Source organism: Nyctibius grandis, chromosome 10 (genome assembly GCF_013368605.1).
Source record: "Nyctibius grandis isolate bNycGra1 chromosome 10, bNycGra1.pri, whole genome shotgun sequence".
Lineage (NCBI taxonomy): Eukaryota > Metazoa > Chordata > Aves > Nyctibiiformes > Nyctibiidae > Nyctibius > Nyctibius grandis.
In genome coordinates this window covers 29,521,262-29,543,561 of record NC_090667.1, presented here as the reverse complement: position 1 = coordinate 29,543,561, position 22,300 = coordinate 29,521,262, and the positions used below count along the sequence as shown (strand labels likewise).

General features: G+C 39.0%; 1 protein-coding gene across 1 annotated transcript in view; it reads left to right on the top strand.

The window, feature by feature from the left end:
• Window positions 1-21,914, top strand: part of TAFA4 (TAFA chemokine like family member 4) — a 44,431-nt gene extending 22,517 nt beyond the window's left edge. Inside the window, exons 3-4 of the mRNA XM_068409285.1 lie at window positions 14,477-14,632; window positions 21,763-21,914. Of these exons, the coding sequence (XP_068265386.1) occupies window positions 14,477-14,632; window positions 21,763-21,914 (308 nt within the window). The remainder of the gene's footprint in view (window positions 1-14,476; window positions 14,633-21,762) is intronic.
• The last annotated feature ends 386 nt before the right edge of the window (window positions 21,915-22,300 follow it).

Sequence of the window (22,300 nt, the reverse complement as noted above, 5' to 3'; positions counted from 1 at the left end):
GGCCATGAATGGTTACCTTTCCTCCATTTATCTCTTTTTGATTGGATGTTGAAGATTGCAAAGGTGGTTTTTCCCCCCCGTGTTGTTTAATAACTATCGTTTGGGGTTTTTGAAGTGAAGGGTTTTGGGGTTTTTCATTGTTTTCAGTGGCTTATTGAAGGCTGCTTTCTCCACTGTCTTAGCTGGAGGAAAAGGCTGAAGATCAAAGTGACCATGTCATCCATGGTCTGAAGAGAGGGGAGGACAAATAGGGCCTGACTTTATTACCTGTGTCTTCATGCAGTCACTGCCCTAGTATAAATGCTATCATTTGGACGTTAGCAAGTAGCTGTAAACCTCTGTTCCTTATGGCTCCCTTGTAACTCTGTGCTATGATGCAGCTCAGCGCGCAAATTTTTGAGTAAGGAGAGGCAATAATTTTCAACATAAACAAGTCTGCTGGGTCACATTAACCTCCTTCAGTCTCTGTGTTAAATAATTAAAATAAACTAGGTAGTGTTCAACTATCGTATTTAGAGGCTTACTGGAGGAGCTTATTAGTTCAATATCCTAACACAGTGTCTTAAACCTTTCTGAGCTCCAGGATCCCTTATTAAATATTTAGTGCATATTGCTGAAAAAGTCAAGATTTGCTTTATTTTCTAGAGGCAATTGCTATTCTCAAAATTCTTTTAGCCCTTAAAATACTGGCAATCTAGAAATAGTACTTTTCTCAAGTTGTCATTTCTTGCCACCAAGGAGTGTTTTTCATTTGTACTGATCTTAATAGTACCCCAAGAAATAATAATTGCAGAAGGCTCTGCAATGCATCCGTGCTGTATTCTACAGAACCACCTCAAATACCTTTTTAAGCAATTCATTTGACAGCAACTCCTTCAAATAGAAAGAAGATGTCTGTCAGCTGCTGACTGTGGTTTGGAGACGTCAATATTTCTCCTCTTCTGTTTCCAAAACTGTCAAAATGAAATTAGTTAATTGGCGAGCATTTTTGTGTAGTTGCTGTGGGATATAATTATTAGTGACAAGGGCTGCTGGATGTGCACTAATACAGTACAGCAAAACCTGAAGTTTGAAAATGTAAGGCATTATCCTGCACTACTACTATGACTAGTCATTTTGCCATAGTCTGACTTTCTATAGATTCAAACCTTCAAGTTCAAGGTCTTCTTGCCAGGAGAGAGAAGATTTTGCTTTGTACACAGCAGACTTTCATAAGACTTGCCATATAGCTGAGCAAAGGCAGCTTAGTGGATTAAAATAGCATCAGTGATATCTCTTGTCTCTAGGGTAATAAGTTATGAGCAAAGCAAAGACCTGCAGGAAGGGATTTTGTTTCTGTGCGCTCTCTATTAGATGATACTGTATAGTAAACAAATAACAAATTGTTTCACTGAGTCCATTCTTGTTTTGCCTAATTACCTGTCTTGGTTCAGTACTGGTGAAGATAAGACATAAGCCATGTTGTATTTACTTTTACACCCAAGGACTGATTGCTTACTAAAAGAAGCTAGACTATGTGTTTTCTCTCTGCTTGTAGCTGGAAACTGGTCACTCCTTGCTACAGGCTCTTCTTTAAAGATCTTAATTCAGTGCTTTCCGTGTTGTTCCGTGGTCTGAGGTGGCAGCTGAGAGAAAGAGTCCTGTTCAGCTTTAGTAAAAGTATCAGCTTTGTAGTGTGAAGGTATCTGGGCAAGCTATTTACAGAATCCTGCAAACAAAGATGTTTTCCATGGTCTAACAGTAAGCCTCCATAAATTGTCTGCATGCCTTGAAACATAAACTATCTAATAATCCACCTCTATCCAAATGCTTACAATTACTTAAGAGCTAACAAAGGATAATGTGTTGGACTGGCAGCATCTCTTGTCTTAACTTCTGTACTGCCATTTTTACATTCTCAGAAACAACTTGTTGGAGACCTCAATTAAAATTTCCCTCTTATTTCATGTGTAATACATGAGTAAAAAGTAAATGACTTGGTTAGAATTTAAACAGGAAGCTTGCAGGCAATAAATCATATATAAATTGACAAAAAGGCTTTTGAAAAGCCATTTCTTTGTCAGCATTTTCATGCTGAATAATGCCATGCTTGTTGCCTAGCAATAACATTTTGTAATAGTTTTAAAGCAAAACTCATATTCTTATTAATGCAGAAAAGTAGGTATTTTTACATTACAAAATTCAGACTATTTCATTAAAGAAGTTATGGCATGGCAGTCCATTTTTTCCTTAAATGTTCTGTTTGCTGAGGTAGAATTAAACTGGACTAGCCAGGTCTGTCAGTGTGCTGACAATTGAGTTCTTTTCATGGAAGTGGTAGTGCAGAAACAAATATGTTAATTATATTGCTTAACCTCAAATGGCCAGGTTTGCATGCTCCAAAGGTGTATAGTCACTATAAAGAAAGTCTTGTAATTTCTTGTGCTCGAAAGAGGCACTCGTAAATAATTACAAGATGCAATCACATGAAAGCAGGAAGCCTTGATGGATTAGTAATGAGATACAGAGCTTTTCACCTCAAGGTCATTGTTTCTAAGCCAGATTTGCTTGGTAGCGTTTGGAAGTGCTATCAGACAGGTGGTTAGTGTGAAATTAGTTGGAGATCTCAGGGTTGTTAGTAAGTACATATCCACTTAAGAAAAATTGCTGTGGCTTGCTTTCTGGCTGTCTCTTTCCCTCTTATCTAGATAGGAGACAGATTTTCTGCTGTTTTCTTGTATTGAGTTGGCTGGGTAAGATTAATGTGATTCTGGCCAGTTTCTCCGCTGCTGAGAACTACCTGCTGGGCAGCAATGATGCTGTCAGACATGAGTCCTCTGCTGTGGGCACTGGAGGGATGTCAGCAGAGGGAGGCAGTAGAGTAGTTCATGTTTAAAGGGGGCGCTAGTAGAAGAACCGTGTGAGGGAGGCACTCCAACCACACACAGAGTCCTAGAAATCTCTGAAAATACCAAGAGTTGAACAGACATGAGCAGAAGAGAAGCCTTTTCCCATGGCCTATTCAGCCAGTGTGCAAGTGTATTGTATAGACTATGAAGGACTTCACAGCTCATTAATGACAGTGGCACTAATGCAGTTGTTGCTGATTTCTGCTGTTGTGATTGACCACAGATTAAACTGACCTTTTCTTGGGTTCCCAGGAACTTCAAGCAAAGGGTCTTGCAGAGGAGTCTGCCTTTATGAAGCTGCTACTGCTCTGTAGAACAGCTATCATGAGCAATGCCTGTTGGTCCTTCCCACTGTGTCCCTGGTGGGACAGAGTTAAAGGAAGCACCAGAGGGACACTATATATAATCTGACGATGTCCACAGACTTTCAAAGTTAGTTACCATGCTGACAATTTATCTTGCCCACACAGCAATGTGTCTTTTAAGACTGAGAAAAGCCAACCACACAAGCAGGAACTGTTTTCTAATGAGTTAAAGTCAACGCAGTTTTTAAAGGTAAGAAAAATAAGTAGTGTAACTGTTGAGTTGACTTTTTTTTTTTTTTTGGAGAATATGATCGCAAGAAACATTTTAGAAGTTTCCACTTTGTAATGTGCACACTGCAAGAGGAAAAACCCAATCATTTTAATTAGAGTACTATCTTTGTGGAAAGATAGTGGAACTAATGACAACTGTACCAGGTCACCTCTAATCTTATTCAGACAGGGGAGATGGTGGAGCATTGCTGTTAAAGTCAATGGCTCTTGGGGGACTCTAACCAGCATTGTGTAAGTTAATGGTGTGCCTTCTCTTGCCACCTATGGCTGCTCCATTATCCTTGAAAGAAGCCATCAAATTTGCACAGCTTTAACAGGAACATCTGCTTCTCTCCCTTGGTTGTTTCCTTCACATCTGCAGTGGTTGTGACAGGGCACGTGCTCTTCTTCATTCACCCTCGTTGCTCTGACCTTTCCTGTGGCTCATTTTTTATGCTCTGCCTCCTTAATGACTAGTCTAATTCATCGCTGCATTTGCTGATAGTCTCATTAGGCCAAGGGAAAATTCACCAGGTGAGGAAGCCTGTTGTTTTTTGGTATGAATAAAAGTTTCTCAAATCTGACAAGCTAGCTGGGGTACTTTAGAAAGACAATTTCACTACATTGTTTCTGCAACTTGGCCAGTAGTGACAAGTGTTCCTGCTAAAAAGGGCAATCCTCTCTTCTGTAGTGAATGAAGTATGTCCCCTTTTCTGGCTGACCCTGGGGTTTTTTTGGCCAAGATCTAGAAAGATATCCAAGTGTCTTCCTGCTATTTAAACATCTCATTTCCATTTATTTCAAATAGATTTCATTGCCAACGTAAGAACTGGACATCTAAAAGCCCTTGGGAATTTGAGACTTCCCCTCCACTTCTACCTCCTTTGAGCTGCCAATCCAAATATGCTTTGTCAAGTGTCCTGGGACTAAGCCAGTGATTGTCTTGCTACATACAGGTGTAGGAAAGTGCTGTTATTGCAGCTGCTACATCACAAAATAAATGCGCTCTGTTATCAGGGAGCAAATTTCCATCTCATGGTAGAAAAACCCCTTCCAAGTACAATAATCTGCAAGAGTCAAGAACCTTCTTAGTTCTTTGAGTGATGACAGTGAGGCTTGAGTATGATTCAAGGATTAATCTGTCACGCTTTCTCCCAGAGATATGGTTTCTTTCTGTCAAAGCTAAGACATAGTGTGGAGGGAGACTTTTGATGTTACTCTCCAATTTGTTCCTGTTGTACAAGTTACAGGATACAGTAGCTTCTGTACCATTTTAAAGTTATATTTTAATTTTTCACTTTACACTGAATGGCTTAATTAAAATGGAAAATCTACCTAATCATTGTCAAGGACTGTCCATTTTAACAAGAATGGGTGCTTGGAAGGGCGTCTGGGGAACAGGAAAAGAATGTCTTAACCTTAATTTCTGAGAAGGTTTTGCTAACACGCTGTTTTTACTGGTTCATATAGCTTTTTCATAGCAAGTCATGTTGTAAATTGGGGTGAAATATTTTTATTGTTGCTAGTTGTCAAATGAAAAAAGCCAAATTTGGGTAGAACAAGCAGTACACTGACTGCAAAAAGGCCTTTTGCTGCATAAGATCATAGGGTTAATAATATAAATAACATGGAGGAAATAAGGTGAAAGATCAGCATAGGATGTATGTTGTGGCAGCACCCATTTGTACTTGCATCTAGTTATTGAGCACAGATCTCCAGATTTGGCTCTCTGAACTACACTTCTCTGGGATTTTTGTGGGCTACAGCCTGCAACTGAAATGTCAAAATTTTAGATTTGCACCTTTATTCTTAGGTAAAGAAGATTAAAAAGTGGAAGTTGAGAGGCTCAAGAGATCTGCAGAACCTTGAAAAGAAAAAAAAAGTGTTAATGGGGAAGCTTTGTAAAAGAGTCATCCGTATGAAATAGGAAATGTACAGATCTCACAACTTCTGAATTCTGACCTTTTTAATTATTATTTTATTTGTTAGCAATATAAGTCAGGGTCATGAGTTACAGTGTGGGCCTATGGGAAATTGTTATCAGGTTCTGACTCTCATTTAATTTGATTGTGACTATATTTTATTGTTGTCTCTTTCACTGTTACAGTGTAGCATAAAATGGTGGGCAGTCTGCAGGGTTATTTTTTTTCCATATAAGAAAAAAAAAATCATTCAACAATACTGACTAAAAAAGTCTGTTTGCGTTCTGGAAACCTCACTTATGGTTTGCGCTTGTGGATATAATAGTTAAAATAGCTTAAGTTCAATTAGCTGTTCAGCCAGGTGGGATACAGTCTGCACATGCTGAAACCATTTAAAAGTCCTCATGACACTCAGAATTAAAAATACATTTGTGCAATTTAGTTTTATGACCTGTTATTGCTTAACTGGCAGCTGGATCTTACACTTGGACTGCTGCGATGCTTTCCTTGTCCATTCCATCAGAATAAACCCAAGGTGACGATTACAGCTATATAAAAGCTGATATCAAATGAGACAAACTCTGAAAATAATTAATCAGTGGTGCCCAGTGCATTAACTGACCTGATTGCTTGTAATGTTCCTCGAAATTCCATTTGCCTGATTTGCCTATCACATGAAAATTTAATCTCATTTCGGCAATGAAATGTATCATTCAAATTTGCGGTCTTATCCACTGGTCCTGTTTTTTTGCAAAAGATAATTCTTCTAGTATCAACAAATACTTCTGCATGATTATAATAAACACAGAGCAACTAATGGAAAGAAAAATTCACTGCCAAAGTCAGTCTTTTAAATTAAGACTATCAAACACGACAACCAGAAAAACTTTCATAAACCATACCGTTTAATGACAACAGTTATGTCTGGATCTTTCTTGAGCAGTTTCTCAAATGAGGGTTAACTAATGAATAATTATTCATTTACCTACCTCTAACTGCCAAATTCAGGCACAGTCCTATTACTTTACAGTCCCATAAAAGTTATTTCATTTAAGGAGGGAAATGCACCTTTGCATTTAAAAAATAAAAAACAGAAAAGCAGAAGTTCTTTGTACCTTGTAAATCTGAGCTGTTTCGAGTACTGAAATGGAACAGAGTACAAGTTCCTTGATTGCCCTCCTCCGTTTTGTCTGTTATACTTGGACATGAGAATAAAGACTCAATCTTCACTTGAAGAAAACTCTTCTTTCTCAAACATCTACTTTGTTTTCTGGCAACTGCCATTTACTTGATCTGCTGAGCCTGATGACGTAGATGACAATTGCTGTTTTGTATTCTGTAAACAAATATCATTCTTGTCTGATGAACGACCTTGAACTGGGCTAAAAATACCTCTAGTATTTAGCAGATTACAAATGTTTGGTTTACACTGCTAAGCTCAAAATGGTCATTTGATATTTCAGGTGATGTAGGAATGCTTGGAAGGGCACAAGGTCTAATCCTCAAAATTTATTTAGCTGCATGTGTGAGAAAGACTTAAGCATTTTCCTTTCCCTTTTCCTTTCTTAAAGTTTATGATAATACTAAAGGAACTTCTGGCGTGCCGTAGATCTGAAGTAATAAGTTGTACAAGTACAGTACTGAGTTTGGGTGTGGTGAGCAGCTGCAAATGGCAGCAGGCTGCTGGGGTCAGTGAGCTCACCTGGGACCTGGGGCCTGCTAGGGCTGCACTGATGACATCTTGGTCAGAGTGACTTCTGCCATCGATGAAGAGCTAGTTATGGATGTGGATGGGATAGCCCTTCCCAGTTTGCGCTCCTAAGTGTGCTACTTTTGCATTCCTATGGCAAGATTGACCCTGTTTTTAGAGGCCATCAGCCCTCACAATTGGGGCTTACAAACTGGTGAATAACACAAGCCTGTATGGATGTGTGTGTACCTGCTTTCTTCAGGCAAGCAGAAATCTCTCCAGGGATCTAGTTTCATTCTTTTTCCCTTTCTCTCATGATAAATTTGTGAAGGAAGGAACAAATGAGAGAAAAAGAGTGGTCTGCATGTAATAGTGAGAGTGAATGTTAATGGGACATGTGGGAAATACTTCTATATTACAGAGCATAATGTTGCTCATTTGCTACAAGTTATGATGGAAAACCAAATCTTTCCCTTGTATTTTCTGCTCTGCCTCACCTACAATAGCCACACAGTAGAAAGTTTCCCCCAGGAAATGATTAGCACCACTTTACTCCGAGATGCTTTATGAAGCTTTATGCTCTTAGATTCCATTTGTACAAGTAATATGTGTGCTTGAACCAGGATGAATATTACTGCCTGGCTGAAAGGCAGTTCTTATTGATTAACTTCAGCGTAGCACCCCAGCAGGTAGAGAGACTCATGTTTTAATTTGTTTTTGCTTCTTGGTCACTCTGCATCCACCTTTCTTTTCATGTGCAGCAGCTTTTCCCTCCTTCCTCCCCTATTTGCAGCACCTACTTGTGTCTTCGCTGTTTTGATTTATCGACCACTCAGATCTAATGCTTTGTTCCTTGGAGAAATCCCAGTGCTTGTGTCTGATCTAAGGTCACCTATGCTACTTATTCCCAGGGACTTTAATCTCCATATGGATGTGACCTCTGACACTTGCCAAAGAATTCACTGTGTTACATGATTCACTCCAGCTGTGTCAGCATGTTCCTCCACCTGCACTAAAAGGTTATACTTCTGATTTCATTAACTTTTTGGGTCTCATCATCAGGGTTTGAGGTCACTCACCTTGTTTTCAAATACACATCTAGATCTGCTGTGCCCCTAGGGCTCCTCTCAAATTGGTTGCTTGTTTTGAGACTCGTTTTCCTCAGGTTGTCACTGCTTGCCCAAAATAAGTTGAAGTGGTTCAGTGATGGTTCCCTGGTTATCCAGTTAAAATGCTGATTGTGATTTTGCACATGCCATACTAGTGCCTTCTACAACTGATGAAACACGAATGTCTTGACGGGAACAAAGGCTGTAACTTTATGGGCTGTGCGTTCTTTGGTTGGAAACCTGCACATTGTGTGAGCATCAACCTCAGTTCCTTCATCTGGGAGATCATTGTATCTTTGCTTGCTTGCTTTGTTACAGGTGTTAGCTCTCATTATCACAATACTGCTATGTATTTGAGGAATGTGAGAGTAATGGATAGGAAACTGGATTCCTTGCTCTTTTTTTTTTTGGTGTATGTGCTACATCTTACTTTGCCTGTTATCATGGGCAGGTGATTACAAGAACTGCTCCATAGAACAGTTGAACTGGCCTTTTGTGGCAGTTCTGAACTATCTCTGAACAGTCCCTTACTGCCAGCAAGTGAAAAGGTAAAACTTTACTAGTGAAACTGGACTTAATTGTATATGCAGAGACAATTTATGAGAAAGTATATCTATAAATATTGTATATCCTTGAGGAAGGAGAGCATCTAAGTCAGGACCTTGGAGAGCATCTAAGTCAGGACCTTGACGTGAATGTGAAATTATTATGAAAAAAATCCAGTAGCTGATGGAATGGTAGTACAGAAAAGCTCTGCTGAGATTCTCAGCCTAGAAGATGGTGTGTTAATTTCCAAGTGACTTTTAGCTTCTTCTTTTGAGAAGAGAGATCATCTTTAGAAACACCCTTTCTCCCCTTTCCTCCCAAAAACCACCTCAAGAGCTGGAGAGGTTCTTATAAATGTGAAAAATAGCAAATGTTATTTCCTTTAATATTTGTGTTTTTCTAAGAATACTTGTCTGTTGGTGTGTGCTTCTGTGTGTTCATATACTTGTAAGCAAAGACCAGCATGAGATGAAGGTGGAACAGATGATGAACTGGCATGAAGTGCTTTTCTCTTCCAAACAGCATCAGTGCTGACTTCTAAACTCACTTGTTTCTCTTACTGTTGTCTACAATATTAGGTTCCATAACTATTCATCTCACTATTGACAGACACCCTCTTACCTTTTAAATAAATGATGCAGTTGATTTTGTACAGACCAAGCTTGCTGGTTTTGAGGCTTACTGAAGAATGTGCTGAGCTAGGGTCATATTGTCCTACTGTCTAGATATGCTGTTCTCTGCAGTACTAGTTGCTTTCTTCATTAAAGAGGGCAGCTTATGAAACAGAGATAAAAACTCCCTTTAAATGTGTCTTTTCCATGTTTTTTAGCTAGGAAATTAGAAAAAGAGGGGGTTATTCAGTATTTATGATAAAGGTATGCTGCCTGCATGTGTATGGCATTGAAAGAGTAGTCCTTGGGAGCGATTAGAATTAGTCACAGAGATGAAATGGGTGTGGGCAGAATTGGCTAGCAACCTTCTGAAAGCTTTCCTCTTTCTTTGATATTTTCCTTGTAGTTTTGAAGTACGTCACTGTGATGTTTGATATTTTATTAACAATAATTGTATTTCCCTCTTTTCATTTGAGGATGTCAAAGAGTTTTAGAAGCATTAATTGCATATCTGCCCTCTGACTTCTATGAAGAAAGTGAAAATAAGGCCTTGTCAAATATGTTAGTTGAAAAAACGTATTAAACTGAGCATGAACAGTTTAGTGGTGATTATTCAGTCAACTCCACTCACAACACTTGTGCTGGCTTGTAATGTGCAAGCCTAATAACTTCCTAGTTTGTACTTTCTTGTTCAGAGATGATGACTGTCTTCTCCAAAAACTGTGAAGACTGCCTAGCCACTCTACACAGTCTACCATCTTCTGGGCTGGAAAGCCCACAGATAACAAAGAAATGGTCACAGAGCCTTCGTGTGGCCAGTCCTTGAGGTCATTAGGAGCCATTCTGGATGTGGGAAATTGAAGGCTGTTGTTATCCTTAGGTATCTCATTATGAAAGACAGCAAAATTCATAGCAGGGAATGTCCTGGAGGTTGCTTCCATTAGTGAGCCCTATCCTGTTATGTCTGTGCCCTGTATGGAGAGATAGGGAAAGTGTCCTTAGTGAACTTGAATAGCACTGGTATTTCTAGGGAAGATAAGCTGTAAAGAAATAGGGATATGGAGAGCCATACATGTGCCAACCTCCTCATCAGATGTAACCCAGAGCCCCATAGTTTTCAACATTCATCCTCTGTCCTCCACAGTGCCTGGCTGGCAGACATCCCCTCTTCGGTATGCAGAAGGTGTTCTACGACAGGAACCTTTCTCTGGTACTGTTGCTGATAAAATGTATCTCTCCTTGAAGAGTCGTCTTATTTAAATGTGAAGATGTAACTGAATTTCAACTGCAAATATTGACAGCCCTCAGGTTGCAGATCTGAGTAGGTTTACAGGTGAAGAGCTATGAATTTATGGGCTTTTTATAAGTGAGCCCAAAGGGGCTTTGCTCTCCAGAGCCTGGCTTTCTCCCTATCTCTCATTGCAGTTCTCCCTGAAATGGCTTTCTTAATGTGTCTGGTACAGAATTCACTTGGTGTGATCTTCACACTTTAAAAACTCTTCAGTCCCTGATCCTCTAATGCCTTGGCTTCCTGAGAATCCATTGGTTATAAAATCTTTTAAGGCTGTTAGTGAGTTTTTCTGTCATTATGCGCTCAGCTGTACCTTAAATGTACTTTAAACCTGAGATGAAGGTTTATCTAGTGCAAGATGGAGATTAAAATGTGGAGGAGAATATTCTTATATTCTTTTTTTTTTTTTGCTGCCTTTGGGCATCTGAATGTAGATACAACATGTTTCAGTAGATCTAGGCAGAGAATAGACTGAGCTGATGGTTAGTTTTTAAGATATTCTGTGAGTTTTCTTAGATCTGAAAACCACTCTGCAAACTGAGCGCTTGTCCTCCAGACTGCTGAACACTGACAAAACCAGGACAGAAAGCTAGCATGTTAACACTTAGCATTTGTTCAGCACTTGTTCACAGATGTGTCTGAATATTAAGACAAGAAATGTGTGTGGTGTTCAACAGAATAAAAAGTGTTAAGATGTGCGTGAACAAGCGGGAGGAAATATAGATGTGAATATGTAGGAGGCGAAAGACGATTACAAGGGCAATCCAATTAATGCAAATGATGCATGCAGATGTCTGGCTTTTTAGTACCTTTCACTGTTACACTCCGTAAGAGCTGCACACTAGGGACAAGGGAGGAGAGCTCTGTCTTCCTCTGCCTGGCAGCAGTACTTTCAAACCTTAGCATCCTACCCCTGCCAGCAGACGAAGAGGGGACACCTTCTCTTACCTGCTTGTGTGGCTGTGAAGCATGAATAAATCTACAGTAGACCAGCTACTAAACCAAAGGATGCATTCATGAGGTAACTGCATTTTGCCTTCTGCAAATATCTGTGGGCTTGTTGACTCCGGACACTTCAGGGGAGTGCTGTCACTGCTTTAAAATTCAAACAAGATAATTGAAAGTGAGCCCCGGGTTTTTTGGGCTGTATGCTCAGGCGCAGCCTGTTTGATTTGGTTTGGTATTGGCTTAAGAGGACTGTTCACCTAAGGAAAGTGGGATTTGAGCTTGAAAATAGACATTCTTTCAGCTACATATTGATTGTTAGAGCTGGATCTAGTCCATCCTTATGATGTACCTTCTGAAAAAATGGCTTCAACTCTTATCTCGGTGTCTGGTGAATAATGACTTTAATTAAAAAGAAGACCTGTCCAGTTGGTCTTTCAAATGAGATACATGGCAAACTCAAGGATGTGGCCTGAACTGTTCCAAATTTTTGCTTTTTCTTCCCTTTCTTATAAAATCTCCTTCTCAAGAGACAGTCCAGACTGTGACCTTACTCTCCTGAAGTCAATAGAAATTTTGTTGTTGACTCCAGTGAATGCAGGACCACCACTGTAAGCACCGTAGGAAACCAATGGAAGTTTTCCATGTTTACTCCAAAGGGTTGTGACTCAGGGTGTAGATCTAATAAATAAATAAATAAACTGTCTTGAATTAACAACCTCATTTTACAAAATTTTTTCTGTCAGAACCCCTGGCTGTCTGCTTATTATCGCCAAACATTGTCATGTGAGGTGTTTTGTAGAACAATATTTTGGAATGAAGTGGCATGGCCAATTAAATTTCTTTATTCGTGTATTTATTTTCCATATTGACTTACAGAGAAGCTACTGTCCTATAAGCTGGCAGCTGTTTTCATTTTTTTCATGTTTATTATGATACGGGAATTAGGTACTTGCATGAAATTCACAGTCTGCCAATAAACTTATTACAGTAGCTATGTAAGATACTTTTATGCTGTCTTCAACATTTTTCCAACTTTCTGTAAAATACATTATGCATTTTCTGCTGTAGCGTATTTTGTTTAAAAGTACAGTGTAGCTTTTTCCTCAGAAAAAAACCCCAAACATCTCTGTATATATAATTTCTTTTTACATGTTGAGTGCACAAATAGAAGACTAAATTTCTTTTCCAGGATTGCATATACATAGTTTCTTGTCCATTGAGGTTGCTGTGAATACAAATTTGGCAACAAAAGTCAGGCAGCCCTTTAGCTGTGCTTGAAATACTTGTGAAACCAAAACACACACAGCAAAGGAACACTGCCAAGCCAACCTTTTAAAAGTTATGTATATATATTTGAATACTCTCCTTTTTTTTTTAATTTTTTTTTTTTATTTTTTTTTGGAAAACACCCTTAGAAGCCTAAATTGAATTGCTAACTCTTTTGAAGGTTAAGATTTCCCACTTAATCAACTCATAAAAATTTCTGCCCCAAAAGTACAGTGATCTTAATCACTCAATCAGATTTCATCTATAAGGATGTAGGCCTGACCATATTGCATCAGACCAAGGTGTTCTCTATCTCAAAATCCTGTGTCTGGTATTAGTTAGTAACAGATACTGTAAAAAACCCCAAACAAACCAACCCAAAACAGGGCAAGCATGTAGTGAGTAGGAAATGGGAGAATCCTCCAGGCTTGCTGCTTGGAGGATTGTCTGTTTCTGAAGAGTGCTCTCCCCTTCATCTTCCTTTCTTTAGTCTGCCGTACCTTTGATATTACGTGCACCTACACCAATATCTGTACCGTAGTCTCTTCTCTCCTCAAAGGAGCCTGTACTGCTTTGATGGTGAATATTTTTATTATTCTCAGTGTTGTTTCTCTGTCAGCTCACTTATTAAAAAGCCCACCCTATTCTGTAGTGCTGTTAATTTACAGGGTGCTTTACAAACACAGATAAGAGCCATCCAAGGCTCTACTCTAAATAAGACAAGACAAATGCAAGATGAAGCACTTGAATGCTGTTCAGGAAAGTGAGGACCTGGAAATGACTTACACAAACAGGAGAGGAGGTTTTGTGAAGTGGTGTTTCTGTGAAAGGGTTTTAGGCAGGGCAGAGAGCAAGTTTGGCAGTGGAGGAAGACGGTCAGGTGCAAGGAGCAGTGGAGCTAAGATGTGAAGGCGGGAGCAAGGAAAGGAGAAGGAAAAAATAAACTCAGAAACAGGAGACAGTGAATTGTCAGGAAAAGTATTTGAGAGGAAAGCAGTAGGATAGAATATTTATCCCAGGTTTCTTCAAAATGGGCTTGGAGTGAACTGGAGAAATCCATATGGTTTGTGTTGGGTTTTTTTAACAAAACTTGACTGTCTATGACACCTTTTCAGCCTACCTCCTCCTTAGCCTACCTGCGATGATAGGCATAGCAAGCAGTGCTTACGTGCTGTTATGTTAGAGTTTCCCTACTATTTAAGATGTCCCCCTTGCATTAAATATTATCCTGTCCATTGTGTCCATTTATGAAGGGAAATAATTAAATATGAAACCTAATGCAAGACAGGAAGCCGAAGGAAGGAGGAGTGTGCTGTGTCTCTGCATGTCTTCTTGTCTAATCCATCTAAATGACTACTACAATCTCCTTTTCTCCTTGTGGTTTTGTAAGGGACAGGGAAGATGATAGATTGAAAAATTGACTTGTTATGATGAACTAATCTTTATTAGTAAGAACAGGATAAACTTGGGGAATAAGCCAGATCCTACAAGGTGCTTTGCCCCTTCATCTTCCTGGGATTTAAACTGGTATTGGAGAGATTCAATATCTTGTAGGACTGTGCAAACTGTCTTTTTCTTTATGCACCGGTGTTTTATTTTGCTCTCCATCACTTGTCTCTGCAATTATTAGGCCAGCACCAAGTCAAGCAAGGGACATGCGAAGTTGTTGCAGTGCATCGTTGCTGCAATAAGAACCGGATTGAAGAACGATCGCAAACAGTCAAGTGCTCCTGCTTCCCAGGGCAGGTGGCTGGTACGACAAGGGCTCAGCCCTCGTGTGTGGAAGGTAAGCAGTCTCCCACTCACTCATGATTCATTAAGATTGTTTGAGAAGTTTAGTCTCCTTGATTGTTTGACTTCCCACTGCCTCAAAAGCATAATCCTTCCTTTTGTTAATTTTGGAAACATCTCTGTGCATTGATGATAATGAGTCTGTGCATAAATCTGGGTGTAATTAATCCTCTTAATATATGTACTCGTCCGTTTCATGTCTGTGCCAATAAAACTTCTTAATTTTTTTCACAGAAGAGTTCTTCTTTAAAACTAGTCTGAACACAGCATAAGCCAAGAAATTCAAGCTTATGATATTAACCCTTCCAGTTGTCTTTAGTAGTTTGGCTAAAAAGTCACTGGATAATAAATGCAGCCCTAAGACGGGCATGCAGATAGTGCTGGGACATCTGATTTTGAGAGCTGTTCTCTAGATGGATGTTTTACCGCTTTATGTGCCTAATGGTCTCGTATGCTGGACATCAGTACTATAATGATGCCCCATGTCTATTCAGTTTTGTGTGTTGTAACCACAAATACATTACAGTTTGGAGAGCAGAGCAAGCATACTGCTGCGCAGGACACAGTATCTGAGCTAGGTCACCTACCTGATGAAGGAAAAATGTGGTACAATTGCTTTAGTCCATCACCTTCCTGGGCAGATGTTGAAACTCATAGAGCTCGATGTCGCCATCCTTATTTAAGGAAGTAGATTTTTCTTTTTTTTTTTCAGATGCTTAGTCTTTTCGTGCCTTGTAATTCAGGAACACTATCAACTTTACCTCTGTAATTTGTTAAGTAGTTTTCTTGTCAAATCAGAAGTACCTTCTGTATTTTTAGGTGACACATCAAACAGCAGAAATACTTTTACATACAACAGATAATTAAAGTCAGGCATTGTTTTAAACTTGCTAAAGGATTGCAAAGGTGACACTGTCTTTCCAGGATAGAAAGATATAAATGCATAATACCATAGCAGCTTAATTCAGTTTGTCAATGCAAATAGTTGCTGAAAGAATTTAGTAGCTGTTTTTTCTTCAAGTGTAGTTGACATTAAATATGACAAAATATTATGAATATAAGATTTTGGTTTCTAAAGCAGAAGCCTTTGATTCCCCCTCACCCCTTAGGGTAGTGCTTTAACATGCTTCACTTATTTTCGCAAGGATATGGGACTACAGTCAGTGTTATTCAGTTACTGTAGCATGGAAACTATAACTATCTTTCCTTAGCCTCAGGATTAGACATGTTTTCTCCTACTCTATACATAATCCTTCTGTAGGCTTCTATACTGTGGAAGCCAGAAACAGTTTATGTCTTGAATTTGAATATTTTAGTCTGATACAGACATTTCATTTTCTTTTTCAGCACCTTTTTACTGAATGCAGGGCTCTTTGATTAGCCTATAGTTTGCCCTGAGCTTAAAGGGAAGGGTATTCCCAGAGCACAGAGTTACTTTTCTAACCAGAAGAAAAGGTTTTATAGAGTAATTGGCTTGTAGTAGTCTTTTAAAGTACTTTCTTTGAGCTTAAGACCCTATCCAGCAGTAGTTATCATTTACATTAGGGCAGCAATTATCTTTGTGCTGTTGATCATGCATGACATGCCCATAGTGGTTGTTCCCTGTAGTTCCTGCCTCAAATTGTAGAATCTCTCAAGTTGGAAGTGACCCACAAGGATCGAGTCCGACTCCCTGCTCCTTGCAGGACTACCTAAAACTAAATCATATGACTAAGAGCATCATCCAGGTGCTGACAGTCTTGGTACCGTGACCACTTCCCTGGGAAGCCTGTTCCAGTGACTGACCACCCTCAAATTACTTATGTGCTAAGCTGTTTTTGGACAAAATAAGAAACAGTGTAGTTCACATTCTTTGAGTATGTGTCCAGAAAGTACCACCAGCGCGTTGTGTCAGACAACACAATTTTTAGTCGTACACAGAGAGTTGCTTTTACGTATTGGAATTCTTGGTACAAGTAGAGTAGTGCTTAGTCGTTTTTATAGCAGTTCTATTTGGATTTAGAAAATATGTTCTGTTTGGGTTTTAGCCTCTTCAACATACACTCAAAAGCAAAATATATCTGTGCAAGTTATGCTGGAAAACAAGAGTAAAGAGGGTGAAATCAGTTGCCTGTGAACTTTTTGGGGTTTATGTGTTTCAGTTGTTCTTAGGCAGCCCCAAAAAGACCAAACTGGAGTAAATGGGATCGTATTTTATGTTCTCTGCAGAGTAGGAGAATTTATAAAGCGATTGGAATGTAATTATGTTTTCCTTTCTTGACCAAACAAATGCATGGTTATGTAATTAAGTAATTACAACTGATTTTGTTGAGATCTGCATGATGCTTTTACAGAAGAATCTCCTTGTGATTTGAAAATGAAGGTCTGATTTCTGGTTTAGCGTTAACAACCGAGGAAAGCAAGAGTTCATTCTAGCTTTTCTTTAGGCCAGGCAAGCATATCACTGGTCATAGATTGTAGATGCTTCATGAGAAACTAAGTCTACCCAAGAAATAGATTCTCACAGAATATGGAAAACTGCAAAGGTCTGGGACTTTAGCAAAGTCTAGACAAACGGTACTTACCATTCTGTTCTGGACTCGAATTTGACATTTGAGCAGTTTTCTACTATAACCTATTTGGATTTTTTTTTTTCCCCAGTAAGTTGTAACCAACTTAAAATAAGCCTTTATCATTTGAAATTTATACATCTGGTTTTAGTACTTCACAGGTTTTTAATTTAGTTGAGTAGTTTTCCTTAGTTTTCTCAGTCTTGCAGCATATAGGTTTCCTGACCTAGATCCCACGGGGTTTCAGTGACAGCTTGTTTGTTAATTTGGGTGGGGCTAGAGCCTAGTTCATCAAACAGAGCTCCTGGTTGATGAGTATTGGGCATTGTGCCCTTCTGTATATATAGGCCATGAAGTAGGCTTAAAAGACCATCATCATGTTTTTTAGGATACAGTCATAGGCCAACTGGATATTTACATTTTGAAATAGGTTGACAGATGCTGAAGAATTTTACACAAGGTCAGATTTAAAGCAGCAGTTTATTGGAGCAGCACTATATGTTGAGGCTAAGCCCTGCTCAAAGAGGTAGAAATGTTGCTGTAGATAAATTGAGCCACTAAACTCAGAAAAAAGCAGAGCATATGAAAGGAAGTATTTAAATGTGCGGAAAGGACATACCACCCAGCCTGTATACCCTACCTTGAGTCGTAGCTACACTACTTCACTGCAGCTATAGAAAATTTTGCTTAGCAAAGGTCAACCCACTCTTCTGTCAATGACTAAATTGCATTTAAAGTAGTCGTGAGATTTTGTTTATACCCATTTTCTTTATGGAAATAAACATCCTTGAGTAAGTACCTCCATCTTATCTAACAGCTATTGCCGAGAAGATAAAACATTAATAACTTTTGTCTGTAGAGTAGCTATCTTAGCTAAGTGCATTAAATGCCTCTAAGTAAATCATCACTAGCCAAATCATCTTCCATCCAGGCAATTCTGTTAGTCCTAGAATTTATGAGGAGGAAACACTCAGATTGCTAAACATGTGAGTGGGACTAAAGAATTGTTTAAGAATTTTCAGTAGGGCCAAAGAACCGCAATGAAGAAAAAGGACAATTTTGGCTGAAAGCCCATCTAAGTTCCAGACTGAAAGGAAGAGAGCATACAGAAACAAGAAAACAAAAAATCAATGCATAAGAAATAGATAAAAGAAGAAACAGCTGAGAAGATTTCCCTCCCACTGTTTTTGAATGGATTTCAGAATACTTGAGAATTCAAAAGGATGCTAATGCTCGGTCAGTGTTCAAAGAAAAAAAGGAAATATACAGTAGAATGAATAGTGTACTGAAAACTTATATGGGAGAAAGCTTAATCGAGTAGAGTAGGAAAGACATCTGTATTTGTCCAGACTAAAGACAACATGAATTTGCTTGTTCAAGTAGAACACATAGAAATTTTGACATGGTTAATGCTGAGGCGGAGCAGAATCACAGTTCTCCTTTTGGTAAGAAACAGGATAGGGAGGTACATTCTAACTTATTGTTAGATAAAGAAGGTGCTAACCGACATCTACTGGGATCAATTTTTTTTTTTTTTTTTTTAAATTCTGACCCTAGGTAGTTTAGAGTCCTAACAAGCTGGCTAATAGATCTCCGGTCAGTTGTAATTCAAAATGTATTTCAGAATACTTGGGGTATTCTAGAAGAGCACTAGTATTGTGTCAATTTTGAGAGGGTAGGCAGCATGGTCTAGATACTAAGGGACAACTGAGTCTGATCTCAGTCCTGTGCGAATAACTGAGAAGTTGATATCATATCCAATTAGCAAGGAATTCCTGGGGTACAGGTCACAAGAGTTTATGTGGCGCTCTGAAAAGAGAATTGCCAGTCACAATTGATTCCATTTCTGAGGAGTTTTCAAGACTAATACAGGTAGTTTCTGCATGTAAGCCCGTGTTTTCCAATGTATAATTTATTCAAATAAAGACCTGGTTACTAAGTACATTTGAGGATTTAGGTCTTAGTTTTTGTAAGCTATTGTAATTTTGAACCATATGCCATTATGTGCACTGCTCAGTGTCAGTTACCTAGCATACCTCAAAACCACATCTTTCCACAGAGTTGTCAGTAGGAAGCGGTAGTCAAATGGCACATACCTACTGGGATTTCACAGTGCTTAGCTCTACACCTGACACTCTGCAACATTTTCAGCAGTGAACCGAAAGCAGCTATAGAATCTCCTCTGAGACAAACATGTATGAATTTCATTCAGTGAGGCAAAGGAGTAAGTAATGACAACCCCAAGGCAGTCACATGGCATAGTCCTACTCACTGGAAGTGGAACCTATTTGAAATAACTGCGCTAATAAAGACAAATGCATTGTGGTGCAAAACTGGAGAAGTTCAATCAGCTCGGCTTATTAGGCAGAAGATTGAAAAGTTACTGGATTGCAACACGTTCAATACCTTCACAGGGAGAAAATGATGATTGCTAACAGGTGCTGTAATGTAGGAGAAAAAAGTACAACAGAAGAGGTGGGAAGAGGAAGAAAACCAAGGCTGTGTGTTTCATGCTGAAGATTGTTTAACTGTCAGAAAAAATGACAATGGGAGAAGTTTCTTTCTTCACTTGTTACAGATTGGTTTGGAAGACACCATGTAGCCAAACACAACTGGGGGCACAACACAGTGAATTGCGTGAGACAAGATGAGATGATGTATTGACATCTTTTGGCTTTATGCTCTATGAACCTACTGTTTCCATGGAGTCAGATTATCTAGGGAGCAATGTCAACAGAAGATTTATTTCTGGCAGGGTTTCTGGTTGGTTTCTGGCTGATTTCCAGGAAATCAGCTGGCTAAGGTCAAACTAAAGGAGTCTTCTTTCCCTTCATGAGCATGGTTGTGTATGAGAGTGACATAGCTACTCTCATTTCTTTGAAAAGTCATCTCTTGAAACCTTTCCAAGAGTGCCTCAATCTGAAAAGAGGAGGAAGCCTTTATATCCTTCAGTAAGTTGCACAGTTAGGGACAATGATAGTTAAAGAACTCTAGCTATGAAGGTGAGCCTAAGGCTCTGATGGAGAATTCTACTGGACTAATCTCAGAGGTGTCTTTTACACAAACAGCCACAGACAGTTAGGACACATCAGCAGAGTGGACATTACAACTACAAAGAAATTGAACATAAAATGAATGTAAGAATTAGTGGATTGCTACAGCAAAGAATTGGGGATTTGCTGGAAGCTAATGGAATGAGATCTGTATTAAGTTTTTCGAAGTGTTGCCGTTAGTTTGAGCAGGGGAATCTGCACAGAATAAAAATCAGTCAGCAGAAGGGTAGGAGTCACTTTCATAGAAAGTGTCTAAACAGGAGATGAATAGAAGGTGAAATATGCACCTTCTATTGAGCTTGTGGATCTAGTTTGAGTTAGATTGACTCGGCAACGTTTCCAGTTCACATCTGTGCTTGGTTTAATGGAAGATGGTACTGCTGGAGATGATTACAATAGCTTGACAAAAATTGAGATTGAATAAACATTTCAGCAATATCCTGATGTTGGCCTGCCTGCTTGTCACCCTAATTTGAAGGTTGCAGAAATACAAATCTACCTTGCAATTAAAAGGAAAAAAAGTGCTTTACAGGAGGGAGACTAAATTATTTTTTTTTCTTCTCTTTTGGATGTGATATCTTTTAAAGCATGCAATTCAATATTTTGTGCACATAGTAGCATAATGCAGACTAATTAAATCAACATTTTAAGCCGTATTTTATTTTGAAATCCGATTTAGATTATGCAAGATTGTGAACTGATATATTTCATAATAATTTTCTGGGATTTGATGAACCCCATGAACAAGGCAAAACTGAGAAATGCATGAAGATGTTTGGAGGTGTTTGTGGGAAAGTGTATCTGTTGTTAACAGCAGTATTATAAAGTCGTGACTACATTTGTAAAAACAACAAGCATGGACTTATTAATGGAAATTGGTTTAAGGGTAGAAAACTAATAAATTTGCACAGTTAAGGTGTACTACTGTAGTCTTCCAAAACATAGTGCAAAACTGGCAGTGTAACTGCAAGTAGATTTTTAGTTAATAATCTAATGCTTTCCAGTGGTTTCCACATTTTTATCTGCACTATTTGCTGACAGACCTCACATGCTTACATCTCTGTGCAATTCTATTTTCTCATCCAGTGAAGAGAGAAACTGGCAGTTCTTCGTCCAGTCTCGCATATGCATGTCTGGGTTAATCAAGAAGCCTTAGTTTCATTCCACCTTACAGCAGGTACTTGACTGAAGCATGTAAACGAAGGAGGCAAGTCATTTTTATAGTCAATGAAGACAGAAAGGTACTTCCAGAGGTCAATTCAAATGTTGGAGTCAGTCTCTGGCAGTGCTTGCCTGTCTTCACCATTTGCATATGGCATTTACCCTTCTGTGTGCTGGTGAAGTTTTTTAACCACATTTTTAGCTCAAAAACAATCAATGTGATAAGTTATTAAAACAGTAACTGTTGATTTCTACCTTCTGAAATCAAACAATGGAACAGCACAAAGACAACCCCCCTACTAAACCAAACAGTATTCAAAAAGAGATTGTATTCTGTTTCTCTTTCCTATTTCTTTTTCTAGCTTCCATTGTCCTACAGAAGTGGTGGTGTCATATGAACCCCTGTTTGGATGGAGAGGACTGTAAAGTACTACCAGACTATTCAGGTTGGTCTTGCAGCAGTGGAAATAAAGTCAAAACCACAAAGGCAAGTACAGAGATCGCCTATATTTAAAGCTGGCAGTCTGCTGATAGCACTTGCTTATTGCATTGCATCTGCGGGTGTGAGCACCAGTACTGGACTCTTCAGTGTTTTGGGAAGCAGTGATTAATGCAATTGTTCTCAGAGAGGGAAATGTTGGGTCAGAACTGCCCCTTCACTGCTGGCCTAGTTAAGTTATTGGGTGCTGGAGTCAAACTGAAGCAGGCCCTGCTTCAGTCTTTAGTGAGCAAAGAAACCGCTCCGTTGTGACCAGTGCTAGAGGGATAATCATGTTCCAGGATCAATTCTTCAATTTACAGACTGAGTACATGGATCCAAGGTCTTTACCAGTGTCACCTAAAGTTAGATTCCTGTGCTACTGGAAAGCCCTTTTAGCTTTTGAAAGTAGCAGCCTGGCG